General features: G+C 41.4%; 1 protein-coding gene across 1 annotated transcript in view; it reads left to right on the top strand.

Moving 5' to 3' along the window:
* The window catches only part of PREX2 (phosphatidylinositol-3,4,5-trisphosphate dependent Rac exchange factor 2), a 310,741-nt gene that overhangs the window by 191,947 nt on the left and 90,864 nt on the right, over positions 1–27,930 (top strand). Inside the window, exons 29-33 of the mRNA XM_065397932.1 lie at positions 342–432; positions 2,221–2,349; positions 16,642–16,683; positions 21,070–21,287; positions 25,812–25,914. Of these exons, the coding sequence (XP_065254004.1) occupies positions 342–432; positions 2,221–2,349; positions 16,642–16,683; positions 21,070–21,287; positions 25,812–25,914 (583 nt within the window). The remainder of the gene's footprint in view (positions 1–341; positions 433–2,220; positions 2,350–16,641; positions 16,684–21,069; positions 21,288–25,811; positions 25,915–27,930) is intronic.

Genomic DNA, 27,930 nt, shown 5'->3' with positions numbered 1-27,930 from the left:
TATTGGTCTATATTCAAACCATCAGGGAAAAGCTGGCTGCCGCAAGTGGGGGTTTCCTTGCTGCTTCTGCTTTCCACTGTTTACTTGAATGAAACGTATTACTTTTTATCCTTCCCTGGGGCTACTAACCCAGAATTACTGAAGAGAACAGTTCCTTAGATTCATCCTAACAAATTTTCTAGTCTTGAGTTGTTAGCTACAGCCAACATTTAAATTACGGTAATTACAAACAAATATAAAGTAATCATTTTTTCACTATTCCTTTTTTCTCATTCAGAGCAGATCTTTCTAAACATTGCTATGAAAAAGGCAAGCCACTCACAGAACTTTGATCCTAACAGGTAGACTCAATTGTCAATCTTCTGAAAGGACCAGCTGTTATGAGGGCCTTTGAACAAACCAAGTTCTTCACGCCAGGTCGAGGCCTGCAAGGTAACATTTAAAGCTAACTACTAGAATCAACAGGTGGCACAAAGAGATACAGGGCACATCTGTATGAAAATATAGTATTTGATTTGGATGTTAAAGAACAACCCAATCTTTTCTGTTCATGTTACATTCTGGAATAATTGCCATTCAAATTTTTTATTACATAGATATTACTATTCTTAGCTAGTACATTTTTACTTTCCTTGCATAAGGCATTTAGGTTTTCTTGAAAGTTAAGCTGAAATTACAGCCTCTGAATTGAATATAAAATTGCTGAAGCTTTGAAGCAAAAATCAGTTTTAACATATTACAAGTGTTTTTCTGATTCATATTATTTCTGTTCTAGCAACTGAAGCACTTTCTGATTACATTTAACTATTAATGCCTGACCTTTTCTATCTTTGTGGATATTTTCTTCTTGTAAAATTGTACTTCATAAATAATAAGCAACACTTTAGTGTGAATTCTTATTCTAAATATTAATTATTTAAAATAATTCTAGGTGTAATTTGAGGCCCTGATCCTTCTGAGAGTTATGTATATGATTAACTTTAGGTCTGCATACATGCTTCTATATGTGTAGGTCCGAAGTTAATCATGTATATAAGTGTTCAGTCTAAACTTAAATGTGTGTGAAGTGTTTGCAGGATTAGAGCCATTTAGCAGGATTGATACACTTTTTAAAATTGCTACTGAAAGGCTTTTTGGGTGAACTGAGTTTGAAAAAAGACTGTATGGGAGATTGGGAAATACAACGGAATGTTGTGTGGGTAATAGAAATAATGCTACTGTAAAATGCTTTGGTTTCTGAGTTAGTGTCAACATATACAACTTTCAGCAAATAAAATGCATTAATTATAGAGGGTCATTGATCAGATCCTTAGCTTTCATAAATCAGCATAGTTCCATTGAAGCCAGTGAAGCTACACCCTTATATACCAGCTTGTTATCTGACCCTCTGATGCATCATGCCCTTCCACTCACTAACCCTGCAGTGAGTCTGCCCAGAAGTTAATACAGACATAGTGAGATTTCTTTCTAGCAGCTATTTTCATTTTTAGAGCCTTTAAAGTTGTTTTAGGGAAAGATGGGTATGACCCACAGATGACATTTATGCACACCAATATTTATCATTGTTTTCAGACTGAATGGCTGGCAAAATTTTCCACGACAAACCATTCAGAAAACATTATTTAATTATAAATGTGCAACTAGGTGCAAGATATGAAATATCCAATATAAAGACCCAAAAAGATATCCATTTCACAAAGATGATTTAGAACGAGAACTAAAAAAAAAGGGGGATGTATATTCTGTGTGACAATGCAGCTTTATATAGATATACCATAATAATGTCAGGGATACTTTTAGTGATCTGAAGGCTAGTCTAGGTTAAACAGCCAAAGTTTCTGTGTTAAGTAAGGAAGATTATTTTTCTGATAATTTTGGTATAGCTTATTGTCCACTATTATATGAATTCTTGAGTGGATGTGATAAAGGTTTAAAAAAGCCCTTAAACCATGAAACACGTAGTTGAATTCATGTGTTATTTAAATTACTTATTACTGATGTACTTTTTACTTGTTTACTTTACTAATTACTTATTGCTTGACTTTTTATACGGGTATTTAGTGAATTAAATTATCTGAAAAGCTATAGGTAACAGCAGTCAAGACAAAATTTCAGGAAATTGCAGGCACTTCTTAATGTTAAGACTGTTCAACTCAGAAAGAAATACAGTGGGTTTCTGAGGATGTTTAAACTAAAGAGGTATTTTTTTCCTTTGCTTAGCGTTTCAGCAGGAAATGGAGCCTAAGCTTAGCTGTCCAAAGAGATTACGACTTCACATCAAGCAAGACCCTTGGAACCTTCCCAGCAGTGTCCAAAATCTTGCACAGAATATCAGAAAATTTGTTGAAGGTCAGTAAGAAAAACGTAACCCTCAATAAACTCATAGCTAATGAGGGAGGGTGGAGGAAGGATATAACAGGTTTATGTTGTCCGTGAGGCCAGGTCTGCAGAGTAGCATGTAGCCAATAGGAAATTTCTAAATTCCAGCACAGCTTATGATCTCAGTAGCAAGACTAATGGAGAGTAGTTTAAATCAGAGATTCTCAAATTATGGGGTACGCCTCCCTTGGGAGGTGTGGGCCTGCAGCAGGGGAGGTGCCTGTTGCCTGTCTTTTGGCCAGGGTGTGGTGCTGCATGTCAGAGTGAATCCAGAACTCTGCTCGGGCTGGGAAGGGGCAGAGGGAGCCAGGGCTCCACCCAAGGAGCAGTGCAGGAATGGGGGCATACCAGGGGGCAGGGATACCAGGGAAAGCAGCTTGCAGGTGCTGCTATGCTCCCCAGCGTGGCCCTGCCTGCTGCAGCGCAGCAGCTCTCCTGCTTCCCCATTTCCCCCCCCCCCAGCATCACAGGACCTCTCATGCCCTCCATTTTATTCCCATGCTGATGCCCAGCTCATATAGAGCTCCTCCATCTCCCCTGGTGCACCTCCCTTTGGCTGAAGCACTCCCTGCAGTATCCCAGGGGCTCTCCTCTATCCCCATGTGTCTCCTCTTCTCAGCCCTGCCCTGCAGTGGTGGTGTAGTGGCTCCCCTCCTTCTCCATGGTCCCCACCCCCATCACAGCCCTGTCCTGCAATATCCTGGGGGATTCGCATCATTCACCGCAGAGCTACCGCTCATTCCTGGGCAGTGGGGCTGGGTGAACTGGGCTTACCAGAAGGGTTCTCTTTCTGGTCCTCTGAAGCTGTTCATTTCTGGGTCAGTGCCCCCATCAAGGCGGCAGCCTTTGTGTGAAGTGGGCTCTGAACTCTGCTGAGGTCCTTGGTGTCACCTTCCTCCCCATTCCTGGGGAAGAGCCAACAGGGGTCAGGATCCCTGTGGCTGTTTAGGTCAGGTCTCAGGAGGATCCGGGGCCCTGTGCAGTTCTTGTTGGGGTGATGCACTCCCTCCCCCATGGTAATAGTCTAGTTCCAGCTGGTGACAGCGGTGGTCAGTCCTGGCTACTAACTCAGTACCCTCTTCAACTTCTTGCTGCTCTGGACCTACACGGAGCTCCTGGTGCTTGCAGACCTGTGAGTGCCACACTCTGGCCCCCATTCTGCCCGGGAACCCTGCTGCCTTCACATGATGGGCCACATGCACTAAAGGGGATCCCTGTTCCCTGCCTGTAGGCCCAGCACCCGTGAGACCTTGTCTCTTCATTCTTGGGCCCCAGAGAAGTGAGGGTTGGGGGAGGTGTCACACAGTAAGTGGCGATCATGATGACCTAAAATGTTTGTGCAATTTAATCGCTGCTGCGATTTGTACTCTTTGTAACAGAAGAGCAAGATAACACACTTGTACTCTTATAATTATATTGATCAAAGCCCTTCTACTTTATTACTTGTATCTTTGCAAAATATAGGATTTTCAGTTATTTGTGTTGTCTTAATAAACTGTGGAGAGGTGCAGTGTTGTTTTTATTAGCTTAGGGAAGTTCACTATGACAAAATCTGAGAACACCTAATTTAAATAATATCTCGGAGGTCGCTAAGGAGAGATGCCAGCAGAAGCTTTGGAGGCAAAAGGGAATATTGTCTTCTCTGAGTAGCAGGCGCAAGGGGAATTTGGACTCTTAGATGAAGATGCTGAGTGATTCAAACACCTATTGAAGTTAGTGGTCCTGTTTCTGTTCCCACTGAATTCAGTGAGAACACTGACATTCAAAGGGAGCATAGCAGGCCTAATTGAACTTGAGTGTGCATTTCACAGGACATGCTCAGCACTTTTTAGGACCTGCCTTTTTGATTGTGCTGTTTGATAGGGAAGCAATGGAAAAGAGAAGCTTAAGGGATTTATAAAACTATGCAGTGGAATATTGCAACATGCATCTCTTTGTGGGAACCAAAGCCAGCTGTAGGTTGCTTCAGTCTAAGGTTAAAATTATTTGTTTGTACATTTAGCAGCTTCATTTTATTGGCTAATTTCCATGATATCCCATGATGAAACTGCTCTTCAAACTACCAAAAGAATTTGTGATATGCTTTATAAATATAAACTTTAAAAACCATAAGAATGACCATACTGGGTCAGACCAAAGGTCCATCTAACCCAGTAATCCTGTCTTCCGACAGTGGCCAATGCGAGGAGTCCCAAATAATACCCTATGGTATTTCTAAATTTAGATCCTCTGAGATCTTCAGACACTGGGATAGAAAAGTCCAAAACCACACAAATCTCTCCTCCATTTGGTACAAATCACTAAGGTCAAAATCTGTAAAATCTAGAAAGCCAAGTCAACAAAATACACATTTATATTGTAATGGCTGCCACAGAATCAACAGGGAACAGACTGTTTTCAAAAAAATCTAGTTCCTAGCAAAAACCGAAACCCAGGTACATTCTAGCATTAATCATGGATGGTTTAATGGTTTTGAAGAAGTGAAAACTTAAGTCTTCACCAATCGTTTGACACCCTCTAAGAGTCTGTCAGAGCTCAACAGGCCATTCTGATGTGACTAGTTTGTCCATAAATGACTTAAATAAGCTTATGCCCACCTCAAAATTGGTCCTACTGTGTCCTAGGAATCTCACCAAGATCGTTCAAATAAATCTTGTTTTAAGTTTATTGGAAAAGTTACTTCCTTTTTTAGAGAGTTTTAAAGAAAGGTTCAATGGGGTCCAAATGACCTCCTGCTTCTGCATAATACAGTTTCTCTTTTCACAACACTGTCATTAAATAACAGTGATTTTATTAGACAGATCTTTGGTGCCTGGCTGGACAATTAACAAAAGCATAGTGTGTCAAATTGACATTCTGCTGCAAAAATGCAGATTAAAAAAATCAGTTAAGAATTTATTAAATCTTTATTTTTAATGACTGATTTTAAAGTAAATGTTGTGCGTGTAAAAGATGCTGAGTTATGACATCTGAAGAGTGAAACCCTCTGTCCACACAGATGCTACTCAAGCCCAGGAGCATGAGCTTCCTTATATTGCCCTACCAATGTGTCCCAAGCATGGTCTGAGGGGATAACTCTGGAAGTGAAAAGATACCCCACTCTCTGCCCATTCCGTCCATGGCATCTGATAATTATCTACTAGAAAATTGCAGCAACCAGCTCACATGTGACTTCTTTAACCAAATTAATCATTTGTTAATAAATTTAGTCACTACTGTCTTTGCCTGGATCCAATTAAACAAGTCTGTTCCCCATCGCCAGTCCCCTCAGCCATGTGCTCTAATTATTTTTTTCATTTTGAATTTGAAAAAAAAAGTTAATTGATTTCTCAAAAATTATTCTAATATCTCATGAGTGTTCATTAAAAAAAAACACTCAGGGGATCCTGGGCAAGACCATCACTCCTGTCCTTACACCAGGTAATAGGGGTGATGTGATGAAAAGGGGCCCTAAGAGCCAAGCTCCCCATGAGCCTGGCACAGGCACTGTCAGAGTCAGCCATAAGGCTGGCTTTGGAGGACCCTTTGCAAGTCCTGGTGAAGTGGGTGTGTCAAGGGTGTGGCTGCAGCACACAGTGTTGCAAGATTCTAGGCAGTACTGTGACCCATAGGACAGCCTGGGGAAGCTGCTGTTACTTATACAGCCCTAGGAGCCTGTCTAAGTTGTGTTGTGGGTGTCTCCAGCCCCCAAGTAGTCCAGGATCAGGAGAGCACAAAGCAGGCTTAAAGCAACTTTCAGAGTCCCTTCCCCTGTGCTGTGCCTCTGAGTTTCATGCCATTTGTTGTCTCCACAAATGATCAAGGCATTTAGCAGACAGACTAGCCAGCCTGCAGTTCTGTTTTGGGATATTTCTGACTGAAACTAATATGAGGTTTGAGCAGCGAATTTAAAGTTACTTGACCTCTCCCTTTTGCTCTTTTATTTACCTGATTCAGAAAGAACAAAAATTGGTCCCTAATTCATTTTTATATTTTGCATTTTAAGACAAAAATTATTTCAAGCCAAAAGCTGAATTGAACTTCCTCCCAGATCTGTGTTTCAATGATCAGGCACAAAACACAGGAGTCAGTCAAAAAAATTATTAAGTGTTTTCTATTTAGTGTTTAAAAATATTTTATATTTACGCTCGATGTGGCTGGTTGAAAGTGTTGTCATACAACTTAGCAAGCCCATCCTTGGTTAGGCCATTAGTGTACCCTTTAAATGTGTGTGTTCAATAGAATTTCAGTTGTAAGTAGGTGAATCTTCATATTTCTACATAAGCAGAAGTTAAGTGACTATATTTAATAAGGCGAAAAGAGGACATTTATGTCTCTTGAGTCAGATTTAGGTTTCTGTGGTAAGTAGATGAGGAAGCCCTCAAAGCCTCTTTGGTTACCACCTAAAGAAATGTTTAGTGGTGAATAGTGGCTATAGTGGTTGAAAACTTGCTTAACCATTATTGATGTTAACTAAGTGAATCCATTTATTGAAAACTGACTCCAGTGCTTAGATTTTAATAGAAAACTCAGAAGCGGTTGTATTTTCTTGTTGATAGTTCTGTTGCCTTCAATAACATGCTGTATTAAATTAGAATGATTCACTATTTAAAGCAGATGGAGATGTAGGAACCCCATAAAAGACACGTTTAACTTTTACATTGCAATGTTTTTTAATTTCTGTTGTGTAATAAATAGGAAGAAAAGAGAAAATTCTTAATATCTTCAGGATGGACTTTATAGTCCAGGGGTCGGCAACGTTTGGCACGCGGCTCGCCAGGGTAAGCACCCTGGCGGGCCGGGCCAGTTTTATTTACCTGCTGATGCAGCAGGTTCGGCTGATCGCGGCCCCCACTGGCTGCAGTTCGCCGTCCCGGGCCAATGGGGGGGGCGGGAAGCAGCGGGGGTGAGCGATGTGCTGGCCACGGCTTCCCTCCGCCCCCTTTGGCCCGGGACGGCGAACCGCGGCCAGTGGGGGCCGCGATCGGCCGAACCTGCTGCGTCAGCAGGTAAATAAAACTGGCCCGGCCCGCCAGGGTGCTTACCCTGGCGAGCCGCGTGCCAAACGTTGCCGACCCCTGTTATAGTCTGTCAATTTTATTATTATTATTGGAATTGGACGAACACGTCAAAATATCAATGAATTTGCGCTCAGATTAAAAAAATGATTTTCCTGGGAAGTAAATAAAAAAAGTTCTTGTTGACCTGATGTATAGAGGTCTGGTTTGTTATAGGCTCACCAATGATCTGACTAGAAGGTAATCAGGTTCTTATCCTGAAATCTGGTCACAGAATTAGAGAATGTAGAGAATTCAGTAATTTGTAAGGACCCTTGGGGAGTATGCCAAGAACACTCACGCTGAGGACAAAGCCAAGCTTTAGAGATTTTTATTAAAATAAAGGAAAAAGTCATCAAAGCTCAAAACCATAGAATCAAAAAGAAATAATACAGTTCTATGAGTACTTATGGTATCATTCCTTACAAAAGCTACTTTAGACTAGCATATTTACACCCTTTCTTGGCAACCTGGTGATGGGAGACAAAGGACCAGCGTTGTCTCTGGAATGCTAAATGAGTCTGATCGTCCAGGTTCCTCAATGGCCAGGTAGGCCATTTATCTATGCCAAAGGTTACAAGCACTCATGCTAACTTGCTCTAGCTAATCATACAGGATACAGATCTATAGGTTCCTTGCATTACAGCCAAATATAATGGAGTAATTTCTACGGAAATTATTCAGTACAAAAATATAAGCCAAAATAATATAATCAATCAAACCAATAAAGAAAAAAACAGAATATATAATATAGCAAGCTAGCAGGCTAGCCCTATGGGCTACAGTCAAGATCTCTTACTATTGAAACTTTTATCCTATAATATCGTTAACTAGAAGAGGGGAAATCAGGCAGTACAAGTCAGCCTTGAAAGGCTAATAAATGGAGGGAATTTGTAGGAGGAATGTGAGACTGAATGAGGCATGGGTTCAAGAAGGATATTACTAGACCCTAGGTAATTGGCTCAAGAAAAGGTGCAGACTCGCTTGTGGGAGAAAGTGGCTAGACGTACCAAGTTGGCAGACCAAGGAGCAGCAGATGAGACAAATTGTGAGCAATAGCAGACCTGTGCAGATCCTTGAGGTTGAAGAGTTTGAATTTGATGTGGAAGAGGTCAGAAGCCAATGCAAGGATTAAGGGAATAACATTATCAAAGAGGCAGAGAAAGATTAATTTAGCTGCAGCACGTTAGATGGACATGAGGGCCATACTATGAGAATCAGCCAGCCCAGAGAGAACGAAGTTGCAGTAGTCAAGGTCAGATGACTCAGATAGGAGCCAGGATGTCAGCAAGAAAGATGGAGAGTGCGGGACATTTTACAACATTATTAAGGAAAAACTGACAGGTCTTAATAGCCTGGATGTGGTGGAAAGCAGAGAAAGGAATTGAATATAACAGTAAGGGTGCATGATTAGGGTCCTCAATGGTCTGTAGAGTTTTCTACAGAGATAGAAAGGGGAAGGACTGAGAAAGGTCTATGAGAAAATATTGAGTTCTGTTTTTGCATTGTTCACTCTGAGTTGGTGACCAGATATCCAGGAAAAGATCGGAAGATCAGAGAGGCTGATGCCAAAAGTTTCTGGGCCCAGGAGTCAGAGAGGCAAATGCACCAGGACATAATGAGGCTTTTTAGGCAACAAACACAAATGCTGAAGAATCTTGCTAACGTACAGGTCCAACAGTCATGTGCTCACCTTCTTTTACAATCAATGGGGAACTCCATTTTAGCAGCTCCCTACATCCCCCCCGCAACTTTCTATGTGGCATCATGGACCACAACCCTTCCTCCACCACTCCACATGGGTGGACAGTAAGGAATACTACAACTTCACATACACTGAACTGTGAGAACCATGGTTGGTGTATGTTTGGTTGAAATTGACTGAAATGGGGACACATGTTTTCTAGCATTCTATTTTTAAAGTTCTGTTCTGTTAATGTATTTTATAAGTTTGCTCTGTATTGTTTTTTAATTGCAAATTATTTTTGCACTGTTTTTGTTACACAATAAATTTTTATTTTTGGAAATTTCATCTTTATTGCTTCATAACAGATGCAGCAAAATGCTTGGTGCTACTGAAAGCACACATTAATTGTAATTGAACAGGACCACAGGACTATAGGTTTCAGTGCAAAACACATAATACTTATAAATGTACAGTAAGCACCGCATAATTCATAGGTTCATTAAAAGAGATAATGTGATATTCATAAATGTATACCAAGCACTAAACAGTTCCTAGCAACTCCCAAAACTTCAGGACCTGGTAGAGCACTGTCCAGCACAGCACATTACTGTGTCTGACTGATAAATGCCCTTTCAGGACCTCCCTGAGCAGCATAGCTCCACATTGAGTTCTTGTAATGGCCCTTGTATCTGGCTGTTCAAAGTCAGCAGACAACTGCTCCACCTCTACTCTGGTAACAATTTTTCCACCTTTGCCTCACAGATATTATGCGGGACACAACAGGCAGCTGCACCAATTGCAATGTTTTTCTCAGTGAGATAGAATCTAATAAATAAACATCTCTAGCTCCCCTTCAATCTACTGAAAGCACATTCAACTGTCATTCTGCACCTACTGAGACAGTAGTTGAATCTTTCCTTGGCATTGTCAGGGTGGCCAGTATTTGGCTTCATGAGCCAGGGAAGCAAAAAGTAGGCTGGGTCTCCCAGGATCACTATTGGCTTTTCAACATTGCCAATGGTAATCCGCTGGACAGGAAAGAATGTCCCGGCTTGCAGCTGTCTGAACAGTCCTGTATTCTTAAAGTTGCAAGTGTCATGCATCTTTCCTGACTAACCCACATTGATATCAGTGAAGCGTCTCTGGTGATCCACCAAAATTTGAGTAACCATAGAAAAATAGCCCTGTCTGTTGATGTACTCTGTAGCAAGGTGGGCTGGTGCCACAATGTGTGAGAAATGTGTGCCTGTGATGTGGTGGTCACCCCACACAGGACTGGAAGGAGTTAACCTGTTAACTCCACAAGCTCCACCTTGTGTTTTATCCCCAGGGAGCAGGGATAGATTGCAAGCGGGCTCAGCTGGGACGGAAGAGGCGGGGCCTATAAAACAAGGAAACTGGCAACAGACTGGGGCAGCAGTCACTCCCTGCGAGAAGGGAGGCGTGTTTGAGCTGGCAAACCCAGAGAGGTGGGGTGGCCAGGAAGGTGGTAGAGGGCTCAGGAAAAAGCAGTAAGGTGTAGAAGGGAATAGACTTTGACTGCTGGCTAGAGGGTTCCTGAGCCAGAACCCAGAGTTAGAGGGCAGGCCCGGGTTTCCCTGCCAGACAATGGGAAAATTGCCTAGGACTGCTGAAGGAAGACTTTGGTACCTCAGAAGGGGGAAATACACTGAGTGATCTGGCTGGAGGGCTGAGTTACGAAGAGGATACTACGATTCCTGGAGTGAGAGAGGGACTGCAGACCAGAGAGAGAGATGGAGAGACAGCATGCAACTGTGGGAGGGGCGTTGACTTGGTGAGCACCACCCTGTCACAGTGCCGTCTGTCACCTCGCCATAGTTCAAGATCTCCATAGCTGCAAATCCATCCACGATGCCCTGCACAGTCTTGCACAGCAGGTTACTATTGATGGCCCTGCACACTTGCATTTCTCCTGTGGATTTTCCAACTGTAAAATGACTTCCCACTGACCGGTAGCAATCTGGCATTGCAATCTTCCATAGTGTGACCACCACTTACTTCTCGACTGTCAATGCAGGTCTCATTCTGGTGTCCCAGCACTGGAGGGCAGCGGTTGAGTTTGGGACATAGATGCAGGAAGGTGGCTTTTCACATCTGAAAGTTCTGCAGTCACTGTTATTTCAGACCTGCAATACGAGGCAATCCCACCTGTCAGTGCTTGTTTCTAGGGTCCAAAAGTGATGCTCCACTGTCTGCAACTGCTCCAAGGATGCCACCAACAATCTTGAATTGATTTTCACTGTGTCCTTTAGCAATCTGTCCTCAAAGAAATCATAATGTGCGCTCTTGTTGCGGTACTTCCTGTGACTCTGCAAATACTGGAGGACCGTTAGTCCTGTGCCATGTTCATGTCAGTAGTGCAGAGCTGTACAGGCTCCATGCTCCTGTCAGATGGTGGACAGCAAAAAGTGTCACATGGGTTTGTGGGATTTAAAAAACAGTTGTAAAAATTATGGGATTGGGATGGAGAAAGTTGCATGACGGCAACTTGACCCCCTAAATCCCAGAGTTCCCTGCATGACTCATTTCTGCCCCACAACATATTGCGAAACCCCCCCAAAAGGCATTGCACTGGAGGGTGGCTCTTGGCACACTGGGATACCTACCCATGGCACACCGCACTTTGCCTTGACATGAGCATTTCTTCTGAATACGCAAAGCGCCGATGCGAGCAGCCAAGTATGCACATGCAGGAGCAAAAGACTAACTGCGGCAGCTTTACACCAATGTAGCTTATGTCATCCAAAGTTTGTAACATAGACATGGCCTAATTCCTTTGTGCTCCTATTTGGGGCAGTGTTTGCAATTAGCTTTGCAACAAGGCCGTCTGGACAAGGCATCAGCTTATGGCAATGGCCATGCTTATGGCCAGGCCTTTGTGTGATTGTGAAATCATAGCACTGCAGCTTCTTCTACAATCTGGCAAGCCTGTCTCAGGATTTCTGAATCTATAGAGCCATTGCAGGGAAGCATGAGCTGTCCTGACCATAATCTTCCTCCCATACAAATCATAATTAAAATGTTCTATCGATTTAATCAGAGCTAGGAGTTCTGTTTAGGGATGCAATCATTTATTTCAGGAAAACTTAGACTTTTGTAATAATAAGCTACCACCTCTCAGGTCTCTTGTGTTCTTGTGTCAGTACTGCCCCAAACTGAAAGCATCTGTCTCCAATGTGAAAGGAGTTTTAAATCATGGATAGGCCACAACAGTTCAGTCACCAGAGACTTTCAACCCTGGAAATGCTTCTTCACACACTGCTGACTGCTGAAATGGTTTCCCCTTTTCACTCAACCAATTTACTCAATTGCAATATTGGCAAAAGTGAATCGTCTGTAAAAGGAGCCATAGCCCTTTAAAACATTGCACATCTGAGAGTGTCTGGAGAGTTGACCAGCTCTGTACAGCCTCAATTTTCTTTTTGTCAGTGGAGATTCCCTCCTCACTAATTATGTGCCCAGGGTACATTACCTCTTTTTGAAACAACTCACTTTTCTTTGGGTTCCATTTCAAAATGGCTGCCTTCAGCTTCTCACAGGCCACTTGTAAATTCTTTAGCTCCTGTTCAAATGTTTTAGCAGGCACCATGATATCATCTAGGTATAACAGACAGGCTGAAAGGAGCATTCCAGGTAATACCCTTTCTATTAGTCTCGCAGATGTGGCTGGTGCATTGCTCTAGGCAAAAGTCATCACTTTAAATTGCCACAAGTATCACCCAGTGAAAGCATATCCCCCCGTCTTTTGGATACACTCCCACTTGCCAGTAGTCACTCAAAAGATCCTGTGTGGAAAACCATATTGCACCTGCTACAACATCCAGAGTATCATCTATTGGAGGTAATGGATAATAATCCTTTAAAGTGACTTCATTCAATTTTCTATAAATCCACATAGAATTTGGTGCTCCCATCCTTTTTCCAAAGGACTCGTTAAAGACTCAATAAGCCTTCCTGGTACATTGCCTCAATGGTCTAAGAACATAACATAAGAACGGCCATACTGGATCAGACCAAAGGTTCATCTAGCCCAGTGTCTTGTCTTCTGACAGTGGCCAATGCCAGGTGCCCCAGAGGGAATGAACAGATCAGGAAATCATCAAGTGATCCATCCCCTATTGCCCATTCCCAGCTTCTGGCAAACAGAGGCTAGGGACACCATTCCTTTCCATCCTGGCTAATAGCCATTGATGGACCTATCCTCCATGAATTTATCTAGTTCTTTATTGAATCCTGTTATAGTCTTGGCCTTCACAACATCCTCTGGCAAGGAGTTTCACAGCTCAGCTGTGTGTTGTGTGAAAAAGTACTTTTTCTTGTTTGTAATAAACCTGCTGCTTATGAATTTCACTGGGTAACCCCTGGGTTTTGTATTGTGTAAAAGGATAAATAATACTTTTCTAATCACTTTTTCCACACCATTTATGATTTTAGAGACCTCTATAATATCCCCCACTTTGTCATCTCTTTTTAAGCCATTCTGTACCCCTGTTTATTGTCCTTCTCTGAACTTTTTCCAGTTCCACTATATCCTTTTTGAGATATGGTGACCAGAATTGGATGCAGTATTCAAGGTGTAGGCTCACCAGGGATTTATATAGTACCATTCCTGATGTCTGATTTGTGTCCATTTATTCTTTCTACTTAAAAGAATAAATGGACACAAATCAGACATATGGAATGGTAACATACAAAAGCCAGTAGGAGAACACTTCAGTCTCCCTGGACATTCAATAACAGATTTAAAAGTAGCCATCCTTCAACAAAAAAACTTCAAAAACAGACTTCAAAGAGAAACTGCCGAGCTACAATTCATTTGCAAATTTAACACCATTAATTTGGGCTTGAATAGGGACTGGGAGTGGCTGGCTCACTACAAAAGCAATTTTCCCTCTCTTGGTATTGACACCTCCTCATCAGTTATTGGGAGTGGACCACATCCACCCTGATCGAATTGGCCTTGTCAACACTGGTTCTCCACTTGTAAGGTAACTCCCTTCTCTTCATGTGCCAATACATTTATGCCTGTATCTGTAATTTTCACTCCATGCATCTGAAGAAGTGGGTTTTTTTACCCATGAAAGCTTATGCCCAAATAAATCTGTTAGTTTTTAAGGTGCCACCGGACTCCTCATTGTTATTATGAAACAGAGCGAGATTATAATAAAGAGGATAAAGGAAAGTTGCTGCAGCCTGTAATTCTAGCATAAGCAGGAGAATAATATTCATAGAAACCTTAAATGCTTTTGAATTCAGAGATTCAACAAATCCCATCTGTAATGAGCTGCAAGAAATAGCCTCAACATAGCTACATACTTCAGATTATAAAATAAAATTTTCCACATACAGAAGCTTCAGTCTTCTAAGCAAAATGATCAGACTTCTAGACCCCAGTATATTAATCTTTAATGTGCCCTTAGGCTTCCTTTGTTCATCTGAAAACGAAGGCTGCTGAGGATGAGTTGTAGGCACATTTTCAAAAGTAGCCACTAATTCTGAGTGCCTTAGCTCTTGTGTGCTTAACCTGAGGTACCATGGGCCTGATTTTCAGAAGCGTTGAACACTCAGAACTCTCTTTGAAGTGGCTGCTCAACACCTCTAAAAATCAAGCCCTAAATCTTGTACGTTGGGCCCCCAAGTCAACAACCACTTCTTTGAAAATTGTGGCCTTTAATGTATTTACTAAGTTTACACAAAAGCCAAACTCTTGCATATCAGTTACTCCACCTAAGACAAAAGCTTTATATGTTCATTGAAATTGCCTTAAAGGCGGTGAACGGCAAGACAGTGCCAAAGATAACTCCAACTGCATATTGGTTCTAAAAACCTATCTAGTGAATCATATAAAATATAATTAATTTTCATGTTTTTTACAGTCAGGGATCAGTATTTCCAGTGTACCACCAAGTTCATATAAAGCATATAAGCAATAGTACTAAGTACATTTACACTTCTGCACTTTGCTTATACCATTTACCACATATTGGTGGACGTAAAACCAATAGTTAGCTATACACCGACCCCCACCATCTAATTTAAAAGGACATTATTATGGCTGCAAATCAAGCACTTAAAAGTTAAGGAATCCCAAATTAAGGTTGTCTGTGCACCTTTAATTCAGTCCCTTGTGTGTTTACGGTATAATAAATTTTTTAATTACATGCTCACATACTATTTTTCCATTGGATTTTTTATAATGCTCTTAATGTCATTTTTTAAATGTTCTAGGTTTTAAAAATGCAAACTAAAAAACCACCCAGATAGTCTATCACTTGGCATCATATTGATGCCCACATGGTGCAAGTTACTCTAGGGGGATGGCAAGTATGCGGTCTGGTCAGCGCAAGGTACTGTGCGAGGGTTGAGCTTGCTCATTGAAGATGGAATCTTTGGAGACTTTAAATTCTAGCAAGTCTTTGAGCATCTGCAAACTGATTTTTTTTTCAAAGGCTTATAACTTGGCAAAATTTGGGCAGATTTTCACAGGAATGGCAATAGGCACATCCCTGATATGAAGTCCGCCCTTCACCCACCCCACCGACACTGTATTTCAAGTCTCTTCTTCAAAGCATAGGCATGTTGGAGGTTTCCAAAGAAAGGTTAATGGAATTTTTTTAACATTGAGAAATAATGTATTTTCTCCTAGCCTTATTCTTAGAACTGGTGAGCCATTTTGCCTAAAATTTTCCAAAAACATTCAGCCTGAATATTCATCATGGAAAATTTCAGCCCTAACAGACTTAATAACAGGCAGTGCTACCAGCCCCACCTAAAATAAATAGGAAAGACCTTCCATGTCAAATTTTGAAAATGCAAAGGTTAGCTCAAATTTTGGGCCTGCATTACTCAATGTACTTTAGACATTACTTGACCATAATTATTGTTGCTTACTAAAAGCAGAACATAGTTTAAACAGTTATGAAAAAATTTAAAAGTTTTCTTATTGTGTGGCCTTGCTTCAGGTCATAAAAATATTTAATTCATACTAAATTTTTGTACAACAAAACAAAAACCAAAATCCCTAAAACGGAGATTGCAATGGAATGAAAATGCTCCAGAGAGAGATTTCTCATACAGCATGTGAACATTGATTTTGAGATTTAAGAATAAAATGGGGAAAATGATTAAAATAGGGCTGGTCTTCTATGAGCAGAACTGAAATGAGGTGGAATTCCTTGTGCAAAGGGTTTGGGGTGTTAAGCGAACAGCGATATAGACTGACCCTGCAGCTGCCTTTGCGTGGATGGACCTGTGCCTCTGTGCAGTGCTGGTATGTGGGATCCTTGTGTCAGGGGTTGCACACAGGCATAGTAGTTCCACCGACATGGTTCTCTTTGCAGGATCGGAGACTTAGAATACGACTAATTTTCTCATCAAGTGAGATGTAAAATTAAGTTAACTGTTATGGCAAATGAATCTGATTACTCTTTCTGATTACTGTAAAATCAGAATCTGCATATGCATTGTGATATAGGGGATGTTTTTGACTATGTCCTAAAACTTTGTGCTTTTTTCCAGAGGTGAAGACAAGGATACTTTTGGCACTCCTTGAATATACAGGTACTTTTAATAGGCTAGTTTCAGTCTGAGGTTTGGTTTTTCGTTTTCTTTTTGAAGCACTAGAATGTCTCTTCACAGATGTTTTATATTTGTGTTATGAACCCAAAGAAGAGGTAAGTGGAAGAGAGGAAGGGAAGATCCCAAACCCATTGACCACAACTTGGAATGTGAAGTTTTACCCTTACTATGTACACTAAGTGTTCCCGAAGGCAATGGCAATTTAAAATGAAAACTCTAGTAAATGAGAGACAATACAAACTGAATATTTATGTTTGGTATGCAAAATACCATCCCTCACTTATTTTGGATCTCAGCAGGTGAAGTGGCTGCCAAAGCACTGAGCTGATATACAATATTTTTGCTATCTTTTCTCCTCTGCTTTTCTATACCTACCTTCATTTTCCATCATTTCCGTTCTCCCTTTCCTTTTCTTTCCTCTCTACCTCCAGCTTCCCCTGGCCCTAGTTTCCTTGTTATTCTTGTCTTTCTTGCCCATCCCTGTCCCTTCTCTTTTTTTACCTAATTCTTCAGAATTTGATGGATTTAAAAAAATTATCACCCTGCTTTTTGGAAATGGTCTGCATTTTCCCCGGACTACTTTGCCACAATTTCATCCATTGTTAACAACATGAAATATGCAAATGTATTTACAAAATAATGAGTAAATGGGCATTCAATATTCAGGAGATAATGCTCATGGCAGAAGAGTGTACAAGGCATTCTACAGCTTTTGCAGGTGGTTAAATGCCAAGTGAAGCAGAGACATTTGACTATAAAAGCCAATTATTATCATACAGTTTAGACAAACCACAGCATTAAATAAAAGAAAAGTAATGGTCCTTTGTTTTAAAGTTTGGGCTTATAATTATTAATAATTGTTCAAAAGTTTTAAATGGAGTGGCCAGTGCAGAGGAGTGATATAACTGGACACCTGAAGGGCATGATTTTTAAAAACTCCTATTTTGCAGATGCAATTAATGGGAGGCACAAATGATAGCAAATAGACCTCCAACTACAAAACTGTATCTGCAAATCAGATGTCTACATGCCATAATTTGTGCCCACAATTAATGGAGGCTGTAAAATGAGAGGTCAAGCTGAGGCCCTTTTATGAACCCATGCCCATAATGTCTGTAAGAAATTCAGTGCCGTTTTAAAGAAGAAAACATTTGATTTTTCTGATCTGTGACTGGCTGAAATCCTTCTTTGGTAATATTCTGTGGCAATCTTTAAAGAATAGATAATTGCCAAAAAGGCCAGGGAGCTTTCTGAAAGAAAGAAATATTTCGTTTTACTTTCTTATAAGGCTGAAAAAAATAAAAGTTTAATTTTATAAAAGAATAATCGCAGGGCTTGCATCATTTTACTTATTCTACAACTTTAGTTTTTATAGAGTCTCTCATAAAAACTGTATCACAAAGTGCTATTGAGTTCAATATTAAACACAGTGTTAAAATATATTAGATGAGATTTGAAAATGTGAGGTGTTGGTGATACAGGAAGGCTGCATCAAAAGGCAGGCACTGCAGGAGTGAAGGATCTATGAAGGCACAGTGAATTAGCTGCTTCTAGACAAATGGAGATAGCTCACTGGGGAGTGTAGAGAGAACAAGATCCATACGGGTGCAAATATATGTTCGGTGTTAAAAATCACGAAGGCCTGTTAGTTTGTTATGTGAACTGGGGAACCAGTGGGATTATCTGAGCATGGGGGAGATTATTGTATTTCTCTATAATGAGAAAAAAAACCCAGCAGCAGCATTTTCTACATATGTTGGATTCTGAAGAATAGAACTTGGAGAGGTCATAGAGAAGGAAGTTACAGTAATCAAGATTAGAAAACATAAAGGCTTGGATAATGATTTCAGTAGAAATGGTGTAAAGAAGCAGTAGCACTTGTGGACAGTATTCTAAAAGTCCTTACAGACAGGTAGGAGAAAGAAAGCAAACTCATGGTCAAAGATGTTTCCAAGGTTAGAGACAGTGGAAGCAAATGTGAAGTTTGAGTTAAGAAGGAAGATAGAGAGGATGGAGTTATGTTGAGGAGGCACCTGTTGCCCATGGGAAGCACATAATTTGTTAAGAAGGTGTTAGGATGCAGGGTTATTTCTGTAGATGCGGAATTATTTTTACTGGTTACCTGGTCAGGTGAGTCCTATAGTTCCATCCCAGAGATATAAAAGGGTTTGAGCCTCTCTGTGAGAGAGGGAGAACTAGGAGCAAGGAGGAGAGGCCCTGCAGGGAGAAACCTCAGGAAGAAGCCAACTTCAGGCTGAGTTTTCTGTATTGTTATTTCAGTTAATGGAAAAGGGAAAACCCCAGAATGGGGACAAGTTTGGATACTAACCCACTGTGTTTTTACTTTATTGAAAACCGAATAGGGATCCTGTCTGTTCACAATGGGCCCAATTCACCATTGTCCTACACCATGTGTAGTCATTGATATAAGAGCAAAATGGGTGTAAAACTATCAAATCAGAAAAAATGTTTTACAGCCACTTTGCATTCACTTCTCACACGTGAAATGACTACCAAGGTGCGAATCAGTGGAGAATCATGCCCCTCAACTTTTACCTTGTTAAAACTAAAAGGGCCTGAGCCACAAAATTAGGATCTGGATTTTGAACACCCCAAAATGTGGGGTTGATTGCAGTTGGGGGCTCACCATTTTGCTAGGCTGTCTCAAATTCACACCCTTTTGCTCTGGGGTGGAGAATCTTTCTTCTATCTTTGTGAAATCAGTAACCAGGAAGAATTACAATACACAACTATATCCCAACACCTTTATCAGCCCTCATGAATGGAGCTGTAGTGTTAATAAAAGGAACACTTTGAGAGTCACATGTAGTTAATTACCACAGAAATTATGCACTAAGCCTCAATGCAATAAACTCTAGATTCTAATAAAAGAGGTCTTACTCCATTGGTAACCAAACATCTCCAAGTGTATACCAATCTCGCTCCCAGGTTAGGGAACACCTCTTTCCCATTGGATTGGTGGCCAATGTTTCTATAAAGGATGAGCTTACACCGGCCAGATTCTATTCCCCCATCATCCTCAGGGGCCTGAAGTTGTAGTTGAAGTACTAGTCAGGGCTTCTTCTCCAAGGAACTGGATCTTCTCTGGCCTGCAGTCACCCAGTCCCTGCTGGCTGCCCTGTGTTACACCTCTGGTCCCACCTTCTTTCTAGGCCTGTCTTACAGCCCTTGTGTTCAGGTTGTGGTTGGGCCTGCTGTGGTCCAGCAGCAACATCATGTGACCCCTGTCTGCAGCTCACATCATGCAGTCTCTCCCAACTGATAGGCCAAGAGCTGACCAACTGACCTATAACCATTTATAACTGTCCCAAACTTGGGCATGGCAGATTCTCCTCTGGAGTAGCATATCCATCCTGTAATGGCAAGAGGGCTGATAGTAGGATGTTGAACATGGGTAGAATAACCAATCAGCTTTCTTGGGGATGGAGTGAGGGGCCAGTTCTTCCCCTTGACATGCCCCCTAACTAGTGCATGCTCAGGCAGTAAGGCAGGTGTTTCACAGCAATGGTGCTGCCATGTGGAGCAGGTCTTTGTTTTAGGTGCTGGTTCCGGTTTGGATACAATCTAGTTGTGACAGGCAGAAAGCTGAAAAAGACAAGAGGGGAGACATTAAAGGTTGAAAGATATTTGCAGTTGAGTGATATCACGATGAGCTTGGTAAGAATTAAAGATAGAATGATGATGAGCAAAATAGAACTAGGCAGAGGGTTGAAAAATGACTTTTTGTGGGAGTCTGTAGAAGAAGGACCTATGAGCAGAAGAGAAATTGCCACCAGACAGAAAGAGGGAGGAAGGGCGGCGGGGGTGGAGCGAGAGAGATGGATGTTTTATAGGTCAGAACCATGAATCTGGAAAGAGCCAGAGATACCTACAAAACTTGTGTATTGGAAAGGAAGTTACATTGTGGCATTTAAATGAAGACTTTAATTAAATACTTCATTAAGCTAAAGGCAACACTTACTCTACTGAGTTAATTACTCAAATTCCAAAGCTTGGAATATGAGCTACCCACAGTAACATTACTGACTCAGAAAGTAAATTGCTTACCAAAGTTTGATTTCTAAATTGGGACATTTTAATGACTATTCAATGGATAGTGAATTTTAAACAGGTTTGTACGTAAAGCATATTTAACTATTTTCACACAACTCCTTTAATTTGTTTTGAATTTTTTCAAATAAGGAGTAAAATCTCTTAGTTAAGGCTTTTTTGCGATGTGAGATTTTATTTTTCCAGAAAACAACAGCTCTTTTGCTTAAAACAAAACAAAAACTTGCTACAGTTAATTTACTGTTAATTTATTCTCCCATTTGTCTTGCTTTTCCTCTTCTGGTCTTTCCCTCACAGATAGTGAGATACAGCTCAGACGAGACATGGTCTTCTGCCAAAGTCTGGTGGCCACAGTCTGTGCTTTTTCAGAGCAACTAATGGCTGCCTTAAATCAGATGTTTGACAACAGCAAAGAGTATGAAATGGAGACTGGAGAGGCCAGCAGAAGGTGGTTGGAACAGATAGCTAATGCAGGTGTCCTCCTTCACTTCCAGTCATTGTTGTCACCTAACCTGGTAAGAATCTCATTGCAGTAAACACGTGAGTCAATATGACAGTGCTGAGTAAGGGCAGCACGAAGCAAGGTGCATTATGTTTACAGTATCCTGCATCCTTTGTGTTTAGCTCATGTATTTATTAGCTGCTATTCAGGAAGTCTGCAGTTCAAATAATTACTGATATGGGAAATTAATAATGTTACTCACAAACATAATGTTATGTTTCTGTTTCAAGTTACTAGATACTGAGAAGGTGTATGAGGAACACACAATAGTAGCGATTAAAAATCCAATATGCCATTAGACACCACACAGCTATCACAGCTATTTCCCCTCTGAACAATAAGTATATATGAGGTGATCACCATAGCTTCAGTCACTGTAATTAACAATATAAGGAAAATACAATACTCATTACCTATTTTTAACAGAAAATCCCCACTTTCCCTTGGTAATTCAACTCTGAGGGCTAAATCTTCAGTCTCGCTGAGGCTGCTTTGCCGCCATGGTGGCACAAACCAAACTGAAAGTTGATGTAACCAGCCAGTAGGAATTCAGCAGGGAATCCACAGGTAGACCATTGTTGCTCCTTTGCCACCCTTCCCACTGCCCTTGGCAAAAGGGTCGTGGCTGAGAAAAAAGTGCCATAGCCAAAGCACCCCCTCACTCCAGTAATCCCTGGCTGCCTGCATGGATCCCTGAGGCTACTTTAAGTCACTTAGCGGACTAGACTGGTATCTGGTAGTCTGATGATCAGGGAGCTGGAAAGCTGTTTTTGCAATGTCCTCTTCAGTCATTCCTCCCCTGAGCTGCGAGGTGCCAAATGGCTGGTCCTGAGGATTGGGCCTACTGGTTTGATGAGTCAGTCTCTGACTTCTTATTGTGAAAGCTTGAGACCTTTTAATATAGTGTCTTCTATATTTGCAATTCTGTTTTACCACCTTCTTAGCTGTTGTAGTTCTGTCACAAGATAACCGTTACCACAGGTACACCATAACTTCTGGATTTTGCTTCAAGGCTCAAGAAATTGCTCCTTTGTAATTAAAATCCCACATTATTTAAATGTTATTTTCATGTACTCATATACTGGTAATAATAGTCATGATGAATTGTTCCAATTATGTAATTGTAAATTAAAATTAACACTCAATTTTGTAAAGTTTTTTGCACAAAAAAGGAGTGCTGAGTTAGTCCAATAATAACATTCATCACTTCAGGGGAAAGTCTTTAAGAACAACTTTTTCAGTATTTTCTAACCAAGCATTCTGGATACAGATGATCCATGTTACTTTAAACAAGGGCTTGTGAGGGCAGTTATACTCATTACATCTGGATTTCAATAAAGAATGAACAATTTTGTAAAGATTTCCCATGTGGTAGAATGGTATTCAGATTACTCTGGTGATAAAAATTGCCCTCTCTCCAGGGGGTTAATAAATTGAACCAGTAGGTAAAATGTTGCAGGCATAACCCCTTCTTCATAAATACATGGGAAATACTATTTAAGTTCATGGAACAGGGAAAATTGTTTTTTCCCCTCTGTGTAAATCAGTAACATTCAGCTAATTCTCATGTTATAGGGAATATGTTTATTGCCGTCTGTTTTGTTGTGCATTTATTAACTGTTTCAATGCTTGCAGAAAGAACTAAATATACATCAGGTTTACATTTGTCTGCTTGGTAGTTTAGCATAGAAGGGACGGTAATATGAAAAATACGATTATTTTAAGTGAGTATTGATTCTGCTGTGACTGCTCTAAGTATTTACTTCCAGGCTAACTATATTTGTTGGTGAATACTTCCCTTGTTTTTAGAGATCCAATAAAATATCTTGAAAGGGTTATAATTTACTTCTTGAAGTTATGTGGTACGAGACTTGATTTTCAAAGGGTAAGATTTTCCATCATTTTGGTTTGAGAGTTCACAAAATCTGAGCCTGCAAAAATGAAGTACAGGTGCCAATCATGACTTTGGCACATCTAGCTACTTGATTTGCATCCAAAATTGGGTAGGTCAAGGTGAAAATTACTCCCCTATTTTCACCCACATTTAAGCTGCCCATTCAACCGTTGGCACAAAAATTTCCCCTTAAGCACATAACTGGGACTTTTGAAAATCTAGTCCACTATCTATAAATGATAGCTTATGCTCAGGTGTTTTTTTCCCCGATGTGTTTAAAAACAAAGTTTTAACTTTGTGTAGTAATTGTGATGGGACCCCTAGGGAACAATCTGGAACTCTGTGACCTCTGTGCCCCCTTAACTCTCCATCCTGGGCTGTTTCGCACAATGGTTTGCTAGTGACAAGCAGCAAACCCCTCCAGGTGCTGTTGTCACACAGCCACCAGCATGCAGCGACACGTTCAGCTAAATTGCATGAATGCTCTCTAAGCCCCTCATAAACTATAGAGAGGGAGACACTAGCAAATCCCCACCAGCCTTGCACCCCAGAAATGTACCGTCTTACACTGCTCAAGACCTTCTCTTGAACAATACAAGCTCATTAATTAGTTTGCCACTTTGTCAAAGGATAGTGGACATTCACCAGCCTTTGCAATCTCAGCAAAGTCCCCACGCATTTTAGACAAACTCACTTGGTTAAGATAAAACATTGAAATACGTTTATTAACTACAGAAAGATAGATTTTAAGTGATTATAAGTGGTAGGTATAATGATCAGAAGTAGTTACCTAAGAAAATAAAAAGTAAACACGCATTCTAAGTCCTGAACTTTCAGACTAAGGAATATTTTGAATCAAGCAGTTTTTCTCACCCCACTGGATGTTGCAGGCAGATTACAGTTCTTAATACACAGGCTGAATTTCTTTCTCAGCCTGGGACCAATCTCAGTTCTAAGTCTTTGTCTTCCCAGCATTCTTGTTGCCTTCAGAGTAGGTGAGGGAGGAGAAAGGTGGTCTCATGATGCCACTGTGCCTTATTTTACACTCTCAATTCATGTCCCAGGAAAGATGTTGGCCCAGACATGTCCTGGTGGGCCTTGCTGAATCATACAGTTGAGCAACCCTCATTGTGTGGTGTTTGCACAACTGCCTCTTACAGAATTGTAGATCTATTGTTTACAATTCCCCTGCTGGTGAATGGCTCATGATGGTTGCTTAATGCCCATTTGGATGTGGGTCACCACCATTGTTGTTACTGGAGAGCTAGCCAAACTCACAACAACTTCAATAACAACCATATTGCAGAATATCATAATTCCATATACAATGATGATTAAGGCTATGGTTTTGTCATGGACATTTTTAGTAAAGGTCACAGACTGGGTCACAGGCAATTAACAAAAATTCACGGAAGGTGTGACCTGTCCCTGACTTTTACTAAAAATGTCCATGACTAAACAGGGAGGGAGGAGGGTCAAGCACCCTGCCCTGCTGTGGCTGGGAGCTGCTGCGGACCCTGCCCTGTGGCTGGGAGCTGGGAGGGACCCCCGGCTGGGAGCTGCGGGGGATCCCCCACCGCCTGGGGACTGGGGAGCTCTGGGGGATTCCCCTCCAGGCGGGGGAGCTGTGGGGGTTCCCCTGACGCTTGTGGCAGCTAGGGAGCCACGGAGGTCCTCCACATCCGCAGGTACTAGGGAGCTGCGGGGGAGCCTGGCCCCCTGTGGGGACTGGGGAGCTGCAGGGGATTCCCCCTCTGGTGGCAGCAGCTGAGGAGCTGCCAGGGATCCCCTGCTGCCTGCGGGGACTGGGGAGCTCCGGGGGGTTCACCTATCGGTGGCGGCGGTGGCTGAGGAGCTGCCAGGGACCCCTGCACCCACAGTGGCTGGAGAGCTGCTGGGGACCCCTGTACTCATGGGGACTGGGAAGCTGCAGGGGACCACGGCCACTCTGGGCGGCCAGGCTACCCTGCAGCTCCTGGCCACCACGGGAGGTGGGGATACCCTGCAGCTCCGAGCCACTGCAGGCTGAAGTCATGGAGGTCTGCGAAAGTCATGGATTCCGTGACTTCCATGACCTCCGTGACCAAATTATAGCCTTAATCACGATACACATATTTTGACAGAACAATGATTTTCAGTAGATCATGACCTTTCATATGATACCTTGCAAGGCATTCCATATGAAATATCACAACCATATACAAATGATGACTAAGGGGGTTACAGGGTGCTATTTTAAAACAGTGCATCACAATAATGTAGAAGAATTTTTAAAATCTAGGCTTAGTGTCATATATATTGTAAGCTTGCCCATTTACATACACAACAACTAAAATTAAATTAAATGGTAGCTGTAATGGTAGCTGTAAATTAACTTTAGCTGCAAAATAGTTTAATAATTTCAGTTCTAATTTCAATTTGAATAATAATTTTTTTGCCAGTAGAAGAGGGAGTAGAAACCGAATAAAAACAAATCCATCATCTGTTATTCCTGAAAGTTAATTAGATTAATACTTTAATGAAGCCGGGTGTAATTTTCTGCAGTTATTTTTGATGTTCATGCTGTAAATGGTTTCCAGTATGGAAACATCATGCTAAAATCACATAATCTTTATTTGAGTAGAGATTTTTTTTCCATTCCAGACTGATGAACAAGCCATGCTAGAAGATACATTGGTTGCTTTGTTTGACCTGGAAAAAGTTACTTTTTATTTTAGACAGTCAGAACTAGAACCACTAGTCGCAAGTGAGTAAAGAAGTATATTTATGAGATTTATTGTTCTATAAACAAACAGTGGCATGTTAGATATGTTTAAAGTAATATAATGTTTTTCTCTTCTGGAGCATCTCAGCTCATGGGCAGATGTCTTAATTTGGGAATGATATGGGTCATGGGGCTGGGAATGGAATAACAGAGCCTTTCCTCACTAGATCTCCTGATATCCAGCAAAGGTCAGTCACAATGAAAAGTAATTATTATCTGACAGCTGTTCAGGAGCCTCAGTAAATGATTCGAGGTCTCAGTGAAGCCAGTGGATAAGTGACCATTCCAGAAAAAATGTCCAGAAGAGCTAGTTCTCACTAAGGAGCAGTGTGTAAAACAAGTTGTGAGAGGACAGAAGAACATTAGAACATTGTTCACATCTACATCATCAGTGACACACGAAGGGATAACTTACATCTCTCAGTACCAATGAGGAGCATGGTGCTAGAAGAGGAGATTGACTTCTGAGTGGGAAGAGGCAGATGGTATTTCCTCCAGGGTTCTTTCGGTCAGGGACATCTTTAAATTGTCAAGAAGTGTCCTCTGAGCCCTGCTGGTGCAGGCTAATGAGATGTGCTGAATCAGAGTATCCCCCATGCCCAAGCTACTCTTGGGGATGCACTGACTGCCTGCCGACTCCTGGTGGAGGAGAGGTTGCAGCTTTTTTCTGCCTCTGCACCCCCCTCCTGATGTTCAGACTCTGCGGTGAATTTGGCACAGCGAATGAAAACACACTTTTCCAAAGTCTCATAACTCAGCAGGAGGAAAAGCGTGTCTGATTAACTTCAAGCTTTCCAAACAAATACTGCCCTGGGGATAGAGATCACACAAGATAACTTTTACAGTAAAAAGACCCCAAAGCTGCTAGTGAGAGAGGGTGTCAGCACTCCCAGAATTCAAGTACCACCTTACAGCCACGGAGTGTTGCCAGGGTTCACATTTGCAGGGCTGGTGGTGAGTTAGGATTTGATCCATATACTACTTCTGCTGTGTTGGGTGAACAAGTCTGCAGGAGATTCCATAGCCCTGCTTCAACCATTTCCCATTAAGAAAAGGTCCCATTAAGCCAGACATCAATCCAAGACAGGGTGGAGGGTCAGCCTGGACAGCATTCCTAGTTGGGAGCAGATTAGTTGCCTGTGTTGTGCAGTGCTCATATTGTCTCCTTCCCATGGAAAAGTCTTTCTCATATATGGTGATATACAGAGATCTTATGTGCAGCATTCAGATCAAAACAAAATTGCAACAAGCTCTATTTCAGCCTTTAATTTAAATGCCACCATCACAACTATCCAAACTTCATGGTTTCATGGAGAAGCAGATTTTGGTGGCAAATTCAGCTTTTCATTTACGGCAAAGCATAACTGCCAAAGTTAAAAGAAATTAATTATTTCTTGATGCCAAAAAATAGTAACAAGTGGCAATTTAACCTCCTTTTCTTGGAGCTGCAAAATCATAATCTAATAGCATCAATACCAATAACAGCTACAGGCTGTAGTTTTTTAAAATTTAAAATTATAACTGGAAATATGCATGAATTTTTATTTGAAGTAAGCTGCTGTAACTCTGCAAATGTTAAGGTTGGGGTATGTCTGCACTTTGATCTGGAAGTGTAATGTGAAGCTTGAGTATCAGATATACCCGTGCTGGCTGTGGTTGACCTAGCATGCTAAAAATTGAGTGTAGCCATAGCAGTATGAGGAGCAGGACACTAGCTGCCCTGATTACTTACCTAGCAAATCTTTTAATATTTTCACCCTGCTAGATACGTATTCAGGATGGTTAGTCCCTCATGCTGCTTGCACCATTGTGGTTACGCTCTATTTTTGGCGCACTAGATCAGTCAGAGCTAGCACAAGTATGTCTAGTTAAGCTGGGAATTACACCCCCAATTCAAAGTGTAGATGGACCCTTAGAGTAAAAAGGGTAAATTTTCACTGGCTTTTGCTAATGGCAGTTCTGTGCTTACTCACCTGCACAACATTGAAAATGTACATT

This window comes from Emys orbicularis, chromosome 2 (genome assembly GCF_028017835.1).
Source record: "Emys orbicularis isolate rEmyOrb1 chromosome 2, rEmyOrb1.hap1, whole genome shotgun sequence".
Taxonomy (NCBI): domain Eukaryota; kingdom Metazoa; phylum Chordata; order Testudines; family Emydidae; genus Emys; species Emys orbicularis.
Note: the sequence above shows the minus strand (reverse complement) of the source record. Positions and strands in the feature narration are given on the sequence as shown.